Below are 10,819 nucleotides of genomic sequence, written 5' to 3'. Positions count from 1 at the left end.
AGACTTGTGGACACGGGGTGGGGGAAGGAGAGGGTGGGATGAATTGAGAGAGTAGCATTGACATATATACGCTACCATGTATAAAAGAGCTAGCTAGTGGGAAGCTGCTGCATAGCACACAGAGCTCAGCTCAGTGCTCTGTGATGACCTGAATGGGGGGTGGAGATGGGAGTTCAGTTCAGTTCAGGTCAGATGGGAGGGAAGCTCAAAAAGGGAGGGGATATATATGTACATATAGCTGATTCACGTTGTGCAGCAGAAACTAACACAACAGTAAAAAACAATTTTTGTTTTTGTTGTCTAGTCGCTAAGTCATGTCCAACTCTTTTGTGACCCCATGAATGGTAGGCTCCTCTGTCCATGGGATTTCCCAAGCAAGAATACTGGAGTGGGTTGCCATTTCCTTCTTTAGGGGATCTTTCTGACCCTGGGATAGAACCCATGTCTCCTGCATTGGCAGGCGGATTCTTTACTATGAGCCACCAGGGAAGCACTATGTGGATGATAGTAAACTATAAATCTAGGGGCCAGGCTTTCCTGCTTGAGATTCACTGTGGTAGATCTTGATAAAAGTATGGAAAGGGAAACAAGACTGGATAGCAACTCTTTTTCTCTGAAACTGTATCTCCTTAAGAGTGGGTACCCTGGAGGTAACCAGGTAACCAAACAGGAAAATATGTGGCCTTCCAGGGACAAGCCCTCCCCGATACCCCTAAATTACTTAGATAATAGTATGTGATGCACACTTTCTGAATTGTTTTCCAGATGTTAAACTGCCTGCCTTACCCCCCAAATGGAAGATGTTAACTACTTGATGACCATGAACACATAGCTCCAGGCCTTCTGGAGCCTAAGGACTGGTAGTGCTAACCCCTATGACAACACCCTGGTACCTCCGTTCAGTTCAGTTACTGAGTCATGTCCGACTCCTTATGACCCCATCGACTGCAGCACACCAGGCTTCCCTGACCATCACCAACTCTCGGAGTTTACTCACTCATGTCCATTGAGTCGGTGATGCCATCTAACCATCTCATCCTCTGTCGTCCCCTTCTCCTGCCTTCAATCTTTCCAGGCATTAGGGGCTTTTCTAATGAGTCAGTTCTTGGCATCAGGTAGCCAAAGTATTGGAGCTTCAGCTTCAGCATCAGTCCTTCCAATGAATATTCAGGACTGGCTTCCTTTAGGACTGACTGGTTGAATCTCTTTGAAGTCCAAGAGATTCTCAAGAGTCTTCTCCAACATCACAGTTCAAAAGCATAAATTCTTCAGCACTCAGCTTTCTTTATGGTCCAACTCTCACATCCATACATGACTACTGGAAAAACCATAGCCTTGACTAGACTGACCTTTGTTGGCAAAGGAATGTCTCTGGTTTTTAATATGCTGTCTAGATTGGTCATAGCTTTTCTTCTAAGGAGCAAGCGTCTTTTAATTTCATGGCTGCAGTCACCATCTGCAGTGATTTGGGAGCCCAAGAAAATAAAGTCTGTCACTGTTTCCATTGTTTCCACATCTACATGCCATGAAGTGATGGGACCAGATACCACAATCTTAGTTTTTCTTAAGTTGAGTTTTAAGTCAACTTTTTCACGCTCATCTTTCACTTTCATTAAGAGACTCTTTAGTTCCTCTTCACTTTCTGCCATAAGGGTGGTGTCATCTGCATATCTGAGGTTATTGATATTTCTCCCAAAAGTCTTGATTCCAGCTTGTGCTTCATCCAGCCCAGCATTTCTCATGATGTACTCTGCATTTAATTTAAATAAGCAGGGTAACAATATACAGCCTTGATGTTCTCCTTTACAATTTGGAACTAGTCTGTTGTTCCAACAGTACCAGACTGTTGTGTCTTGACCTGCATACAGATTTCTCAGCAGGCAGGTAAGGTGGTCTGGTATTCCCACTTCTTTAAGAATTTTCCATAGTTTGTTGTGATCCACGCAGTCAAAGTTTTGGCATAGTCTGTAAAGCAGAAGTAGATGTTTTTCTGGAACTTTCTTGCTTTTTCAATGATCCAGCAGATATTGGCAATTTGATCTCTGATTCTTCTGGCTTTTCTAAATTCAGCTTGAACATCTGGAAGCTCATGGTTGATGTATTGTTGAAACCTGGCTTTCTTGAAGAATTTTGAGCAGTACTTGGCTAGCCTGTGAGATGAGAGCAAATGAGCAGTAGTTTGAACATTCTTTGGCATTGCCTTTCTTTGGGATTGGAATGAATCTACCTGACTGTCAGAGCATTGTGCACAAGCTGATTGCATACCCTTTGACCCTCCCCCTCTCTCACCTGTCTTTTAAAAAATACTTTGCTGAAACCCTTCAGGGAGCGAAGGCCTTTCAGAGCATGAGCCACCTGTCTCATTGTGTGGCCTGGCAGTAAACCATTCTCTGCTCCAAACTCAGATGTTTCAGTTTGTTTGGGCTAACTGTGTGTCAGGCACATGGACTTGTTAACAACCATGTGAAGTGCTTTACCTTAACCAACACTAACTTGGTTCAGATGGTGAAGAGTCTGCCTGCAATTCAAGAGACCCAAGTTCTATCCCTGGGTGGAGAATATCCCTCGGAGAAGGGAACGGCCACCCACTCCAGTATTCTTGCCTGGAGAACTCTATGGACAAGAGGACCCTGGTGGGCTATAGTCCATGAGATCCAAAGAGTTGGATACAACTGAGCAAACCAACACTTTGACTTTCTTTCAGCTACTCTGTGAGGTAAGTTTATCTTCATTTTTTAATTGTTACTGAAGGTTGAGTTGAGTTGATTTGAGTGTTAATCACTCAGTCATGTTCTACTCTTTGTGATCCCATGGACTGTAACCCATCAGGCTTCTCTGTCTATGGGATTCTCCAGACAAGAATACTAGAGTAGATTGCCATTGTCTTTTTCAGAGTATCTTCCCAACCCAGGGATTGAACTCAGGTGTCCCGCATTGTGGGCAGATTCTTTACCATCTAAGCCACTAGGGAAGCCCCATACTAAAGGTAAACAAAAACACAACTAATGGTGGAAATGTGATTGGAACCTGCTGTAGACCAAATGTTTGTGTCCCCTCAAAATTCATGTGTTGAAACCTATTCCTCTAAACCCCAATGTGATGCTATTTTGAGGTGGGGCCTTTGGGAGGTAATTAGGTCATGAGGATGGAGTACTCTTGAATGGGATTAGTGCCTTTCTAAAAAAGACTCTGCAGGCACCTTGATCTTGACTTACCAGCCTCCAAAACTGTAAGAAATAAATTTCTGTTATGTAGAAGCCATCTGACCTGTGATATTTTGTTAAAGCAATTTGAACAACCTAAGACTGAACACTCTGTGACACTCCTAGAATTCATTTAGTCACTTTTCCACCTGTTTTTGGAAGCTGAAGAGCATGTATTGTGCTGTAGGGAGACCCATTCTGGGCTCTGGTCCCCTTCAACTAGAGTGACTCCAGTGTTAATCTCTCTCATACTTAAGATTTAGGTTTAAGATTTGTTTCAAAAATAATTGCCCTGCTATAAATGAGCTTTGAAAATTACTATTCAGATTATTCAGAAATTTGTATTTACTCTATATTCTTATAGAGCATTAACTTTAACATGTAGCTCTCTGTCCCTTTTGCATCATGTGAATGCTTTGTCCTTTTTCTTAAACACTTCCAGAGCTCAAGGATTGAAAAAAATTATAAAAGCTGTTTTTCTTACAAGGAAATTTATAAGAGATTTTGAATGCCTTTAAGGTCCTGGGGGCTCAGATGGTTATGAATCTGCATGCAGTGAAGGAGACCCAGGTTTGATCTCTAGGTCTGAAAGATCCCCTGGAGAAGGGAATGACAACTTACTCCGTTATTGTTGCCTGGAGAGTTCCATGGACAGACGAACCTGGCGGGCTACAGTCCATCGGGTCACAAAGAGTCGGACATGACTGAGCAACTAACACAAGGCCCTAAAGGGCTTCCTAGGTGGCAGTAGTGATAAAGAATCTGCCTGCCAATGCAGGAGACACTAGAGATGCTGGTTTGATCTCCTGGTCAGGAAGATCCCCTGGAGTAGGAAACGGGACCCTGCTCCAGTACTCTTGAGTGGAAAATCCCACAGGCAAAGGAGCCTGATGGGCTGTAGTCCAGGAGCCACAAAGAGTTGGACATGACTGAGCACAGGGTCTAGAAAATCATGTTTGATTTGCTCAAGTAACAAACACAAACACATTCAGTTATATTAAGCAAAAAGATATTAAACTTTTTTCAAGACTGATAAAATTAGATATGAGGCCACAGTTATAATTTCTCATTCTTTAAATCACTTACAAGAATATCGATTTAGTCTTTCAGTCCATATAGATTTAATTAAATATTTGACTGCATCTTTGAATTACTCTTCAACTTGAGAGAGAGAAGAAATAAAATCCCATAGTGCAATATGTCATTAATAAATAAAAATAGTTCAAAATTTCATGAGGAAATGTTTTATACTTGACTGAAGCATGCCAATCTTATCACTGTCACTTTTAAAAAAACATTAAATTTTAGCCTTATTACTCATAATCCAAGTTTGAAAAATATCAAATTTCTACTAATCTCTCTTTTTGTGAAGCTGCTTAATTATTGAAATTTTGTCCTGGAAGGCGGATTCTACAGAATGAAATTAGTTCATGAACTTCCATTCAACATCACCTCTTTAACATGTAGGAAAACCTCCTCATTCTACTGTTGACTGGTTTTCTGCTAGACAAGTGAAGACTGATGTTTTTTATTTCTTAGGCAAGTGGTTTTTTTCATATAGCTGTTGACATAAAAGGAAAGCAAAGAAACTTAATAAATCATCTTTTGTATACTGGAAATTCAAGCATAACATACTCATTTTATCTGTGGTTTTTCAGTCTTTGCTCAGCTATGATGTGCAAATGTCAAATAAATAGTCAACTTTTGATGTGTTTTCACACAGTCAGTAAAGGAGACTGTAACAAGGCCAACTTTGTCTTTACACATCTCTGTGGTTGGGTTTCAAATATCAATAACTAACATTCATGTATGCATTTCAGCTTATAAAACACTCTTACATTATTCCAACAACCCTGGAAGTAAGTGCTATTGTCACCCCCAGCTTAAAAATTTGAAAAGAAACCTAGAGAGGGTAAGTTGCCCCAAATCACAGAATTAGAATTTCTTTAGGCTTGTTCTGAATGTCCTTTAGAATTTTAGCATATAGGTGGCAGTATGGCTTGCAAAATCAGCAACCAAATAATTTTAACTGTGTTTGATATGAGTTCAGAGATTTCCACAATATGAATTCTATGATTATCAACAAGATATTTTTTACCAATAATAAAATACTAGAAAATAGAATTTCTATCATTATCACCAGACAAGAAAGAGATGTGTAAGAAAGTTGTGGAGTTTAGAATAAGTGGTATTATTGCAAGGGCCATAGAAACCTACTGTGTTGTAGTGAATGATTTGGTATTGAGTTGTGGACGTCATGGTAGACTGTGGCTCCTGCATGCTAGGTTGAGGGCAATACAGGTCACTAGTCACTTCTGGGCATGTTCAGTTAATTTTGAAATATTTGAAGGAATAACCTGGTGGCTACTTGATAGGGTTAAATTTGAATGGAGAACAATTATAGAAATGGCAAGCAAGAAAAAAAAAACAACCCATAAAAGGAAATGGCAAGGGCACCAATTAGGAGTCTTTGTAATCTTTGAATAGGGTGATGAATATATGACCCTAGAGTAGCAATGAATGACAAAGAGGACTAGCAAGCTCTTTAACTTGCCTTTTCCTCTATGTGATTGTTTTTAGTTTACTAAGATATAATTTATCTATCATAAAATCCACCTATTTCAAGTATATAATTCAATCATTTTTGGCAAATATGATGAGCTGTACAACCACCATCATAATCCAGTTTTAAGACATTACCATCACCCTGATAAGATTCTCCATGCATTATTTACAGTTAATCTCTATTCCTATTCCTAGTCCCAGGCAACCACCAATCTATTTTCTGCCTCTATAGACTTGCCTGTTCAGAACTTTTAATACAAATGCAATTATATAGCATGTAGTCTTTTATGTTTGGTCTCTTACACATAATGTTTTTGAGGTTCATCCATGTTGTAATATGATAAGTAATCCACTCTTTTATTGATAATTAGTGATATTTCATTGCCAGATATACCACATTTTATTAATTCATGAATTTATAGACATTTTAGTTGTTTCCAATATTGAACTAATATGAACAATGCTGCTATGAAGACTCACGTGCAAATCTTTCTGTAAATACATATTTTCATTTCTCATAGGAGATTCCTAAGAGTGGAATTGATGGGTCATGTGATACATTTATATTTAACTTTAAAAATTCCTAATTTTCAATTTTTTAGGGCATAAAATTAAAGCTGTGAAATGTATAATTACTATATGGCCCAATAATTCCACTTCTAGGTATATACCCCAAATAATTAAAAATGGATGCTCAGAGAAAAACTTATTATGACTGTTTGTAGTAACACTATTCACAATAGCCAAAAGGTAAAAATAACCCAATGCCCATCGACTAATGAATGGACAAACAAAATGTAGTTGTACAATAGAATTTTGTACTGAATATTATTCAGCCATAAACAGTAAATTTCTGATGCATGCTATGTGGAAGAACACTGAAGATACTATGCTAAGTGGAAGAAGCCAGACACAAAAGATCGTGTAGGCAAATTCGTAGAGACAGAAAGTAGATTAGGGATTGCCAAGGGCTGAAGGGAGGGGAGAAAGGGAAGTCATTGTCTAGTAGTGTGGGGTTTTCTTTTGGAGAGATGAACATTTTCTGTAATTACATAGTGCTGATGGTTGTGCAACATTGTGAATGTACTTAATTTCCTTGACTTATACACTTTAAAATGGTCAAGATCATAAGTGTTATGTTTATTTTACCGCAGTAAAAAACTGAAGCTTTGTATGATCCACAAACTGAAAATTCTGGTCTTTATGAATACAGTAGACTGATTTGCTTTGGTCCACTGCCCCGGAGAGTCAGCATGTCCAGGGAAATCATCTTTTAGAATCAGTTACTCATCCTCATCATCATCATGGCTCACTAATTCAGTGTCACTCCATTCTGACAGTGGTCTAAGGGCTCTGTGCTCTTCCTTTGTGGCTCAGATGGTCAAGAATATGCCTGCAGAGCTGGAGATCTCAGAGATGTTCCCTGAGTTGGAAAGATCCCCTGGAGAAGGAAATGGCAACCCACTCCAATATTCTTGCCTAGAAAGTCTCATGGACAGAGGAGCCTGATGGGCTACAGTCCACGGGGTCGCAAAGAGTCAGACACGACTCAGCTACTAACACAGGGGCTTTACAGACACTGCCTCTATTTTCATAGTATCTCAGCTAAGCAGGACTAATTATCCCCCATTTTCAAGATTAAGAAATAGAAACTCTAAAAAGTTCATTTATCCATAGTTGCATAGTTAGTACATGTTAGAACTGGATTCAAGAGACATTCTCTTTTATTCTAAAGCCTACGGATTCTATATTATATTTTGTTCTTCTAAAATTGTTTGAGCATGTACTAGCTGGAAAGCACCATGCATAAAAGACTAGGAAAACACAGCATTATCATTGGAGAAGACAGAAGAATTTGGAAAGGAACTCTCATATTGGAAACCTCAGTGTTTCAGGAAATTCGTGTTGTGTTTAATGCTAGTGGACCCTAGGGTAAACTGAAACAATGACCATAATTTATCCCATATTGTAACCTGACAGGTCCTAGCTCAATATATGCATGCTGTTAGCTGATTTCAAGCATTCTGGCTTAGTTCCAGGAAGAACACAGAGCTTGTAATTTCAATTACATGGCGTTTCAAGTAGAACCATGTCCTAATATTGGATGGAGGGATTAGAGTTGACTGCCAGGACAGCAACAAGGTTCAGAAAAGGATTATTATTTTTAGATCACTTTAAGAACCAAGTGGACCAGCTTACTGCTGTGCTTGAAAACATCACAAAGGCTAAAGGACTTAGTCCTTGGTGAGCCTTAATAGAAAAAGGTAGGTTTTGTGAAGTGATTGTTTACAGAGTCTCAACAGAAAGTTAAAAGTCTCGCACTTCACATTTGTTCAAGGGTTAGGAGATTGAATTACAAGTAGTCTCCTAAATGGTAGGTTAGGATTTGTTTGATATAAAGATTTAACAATAGTTGTTAGGAAAAAAAATGTGAAATTGAGAAATATTTGGCTACACTAAAGGAAACAAACAACATCTCCAAGCTTGAGTAGATAGCTCCAGGGGTTAGAAGGAATGTATGAGTTATTTTATTATGACATGGCTTCCTGAAATTATTAGCAAAATTTACAATGGTTGAAAATTTTTAAATATAAAATATTTATTGTTATTTTAAAAAGGTAATCATATTGCAATTTCTGAAACTTTCTTGTATAAATTCAGATATATCCCACAATATCAAATCACCAGGTTCATTATGTTCAAGTTTAACTGCAGTTACAGCATCACAGGCTCAAATTATATAGAGAAGCTGAGCAGCGATTCCATTCTCAAAATCTACTTTCAGATCTTCCAGATTTTCCTCAACTTCTCCAGGTTAAAGAAAACTAAGATCCCGAGATGAAGAACAAACTGTTCCTTGTTAGGGAGCTCTTCCTTAGAGTGATCAAAATTCAGTGCCTTTTGCTTCCCACAGATTGTGTTGATGTCTCATTAAATTCAGTTCCCTCCCTTTAGAATTCTATGAATGAACAGCTCCTTGAAACTTTTTTAACAATTTCCCTGGAAAGACATCTATCGTCTAGGCTGTTGTCTTCTTTTGACCAGACTGTCAGATGTAACATTTCGCATGCTGTGCTAGAGTTGGCACAGTGGCTCCTAGGAGCTGGTGATGCCATCCTTCCCAACTCTGTATGGTGACATCACATTGCGTGCACGTGTGACCCCATGGACTGAACCCTGCCAGGCTCTTCTGTCCATGAAATTTTCCAAGCAAGAATACTAGAGTGGGTTGCTATTTCCTTCTCTAGGGGATCTTCCTGACCCAGGGGTCGAACCTGCATCTCCTGCATTGATAGGTGAATTCTTTATCACTGCACTGCCTGGGAAGCCCAACATCACATTGATAGCTTGAAATCAGCCCACTGGGAATATTTAAGTTACAGAAATCAGCAAATGCTGCATAATATTAGAGCCTTAACTTTTCCCCTGGAGAACTGGTTGTTGAGCTTTTACCAGCACATCACTGATATTAAGATTCCAGTTAGAAATACAGAGAATGATGCTATAGAGACTGATAGGTCACTTCTTAGGGGTATCAATGGCAAGCCTATTGTGGGTGCACAGCTGGCATTCCTGAGCCTGCATCCCAGAAACTTATATCTTCATAAAGAATCCACAGAGGCATATATAATGTGTGATTGATCAGTGTTCAGTCCTGTCTGATTCTTTGCAACTCCATACATTGTAGCTCGCCAGGCTCCTCTGTTCATGGAATTTTCCAGGCAAGAATATTGGAGTCGGTTGTCATTTCTTCCTCCAGGGAATCTTCCTGACTCAGAGATCGAACCTGCTTCTCCTGTGTTTCCTGCATTGGCAGGCAGATTCTTTACCACTGTGCCACCTGGAAAGCCCAATGTGTGATTAGGATATTCCAAATTTAGTGGAGGAATTTTCTCCCATTCTTACACAAAATTTCAGTGAGCTGTCATAGCCTATGGATATGAGACTGACTGGTTAAAGGGGAAATGTTTCTTAATTTTAACACGCTGTGGTATGATCAGGCCAGCATTTCTTTTTAGCTAGCTCCTGAATTGAGAGTGTTTTTAATATCAAGAAACTCTCCATAAGTTTTTAGGTAGTTTTCTTTTTTTTTTTAAATAGTGTGGATCCAATTCCTTGCCAGTCCACCAAGAATATTGATTTGTTGTTGTTAGAAAATGATAGATGGTATCTTATAAAGTTCTGTACTGCTGTACCTTATTTTGTTCTTCAAGGAATGCCTAAAAGGAAATGACAGTATGTTTTAGGTCATAACACTAGAATACGGAAAACATGTTCTTTTAGATCAAATGATCACTATTTTACAGAAAATGTACACCCTTGGATCATATAGATGTACCTGTGAACACTGAATATATAATTTAGTGTCCTATTAGAGCACATACCCTGTTTTGTTAATCAACTGATTTGTTTATTAAGTTATTAATATGTTCTCTTTCACCACACTCATTGCATAAAGCTTCATAGAAGAAAGGTGTGAAGTGAAATGGTTTCAGCTCTAAGGACATTCTGGTCTCTTAGGAAGATTATCTGTACACCAAGTTGAAAACTGTTAAGTAAATTTTATGATGCAGACTGTATACATAATGTCAGTTTAAAAATAGGAGCGTCTTCCATAGGTTGAACAGTTAGATAAGATTTCAGGAGAGAATCAAACTTGATGTTTGTGCTACAGAAGTCATGTTTGATGATTTGTTTTACCAGTTGACATAGTATATCTTTCTATCTCTGCAAAATAAAAGCACAAAGAAGTTAGGAAGCTAGGAACTTCAGGTACATTTGATACGACCTTCCTTTAAAATTTGATTAGTAAATTTGATCTGTCATGCGTGGCCCCTCCGTGACATTTCTTGGTGTTCTATTCCTGGCAAGGAACAGAGTCACTGCCAGTGGTGCCAAGCTTTTCTGTGACTGCTGGAGGGGTCAAGCCGTGCTATAGTCAGGAGCAGGGAGCTCTGAGAATGAGCCTCCCACATTCTTAGCAAGTTCTCATGTCTGTGGTTGATGTCTAGCATGTGGTTACCAAGTTCTTTCAAGTAATTCTGTGCATA

General features: G+C 38.9%; 1 protein-coding gene across 2 annotated transcripts in view; it reads left to right on the top strand.

Annotated features, from left to right (window-relative positions):
- Positions 1-2,492: 2,492 nt before the first annotated feature.
- The window catches only part of LOC147359392 (uncharacterized protein C8orf34-like), a 65,979-nt gene continuing 57,652 nt past the window's right edge, over positions 2,493-10,819 (top strand). The window contains exon 1 of one of the 2 annotated variants that reach the window (XM_086336649.1): positions 2,493-2,716. In XM_086336649.1, coding sequence (XP_086192775.1) covers positions 2,648-2,716 — 69 coding nt within the window. In that variant the 5' untranslated portion in view covers positions 2,493-2,647. The remainder of the gene's footprint in view (positions 2,717-10,819) is intronic. The other variant, XM_086336650.1, reaches the window with a different exon arrangement.

This window comes from Bos grunniens, chromosome 14 (assembly GCF_055505025.1).
Source record: "Bos grunniens cultivar Pamir isolate PY7600 chromosome 14, Bosgru_T2T1.0, whole genome shotgun sequence".
NCBI lineage: Eukaryota > Metazoa > Chordata > Mammalia > Artiodactyla > Bovidae > Bos > Bos grunniens.
This window is presented reverse-complemented; position numbering and strand designations above follow the sequence as displayed.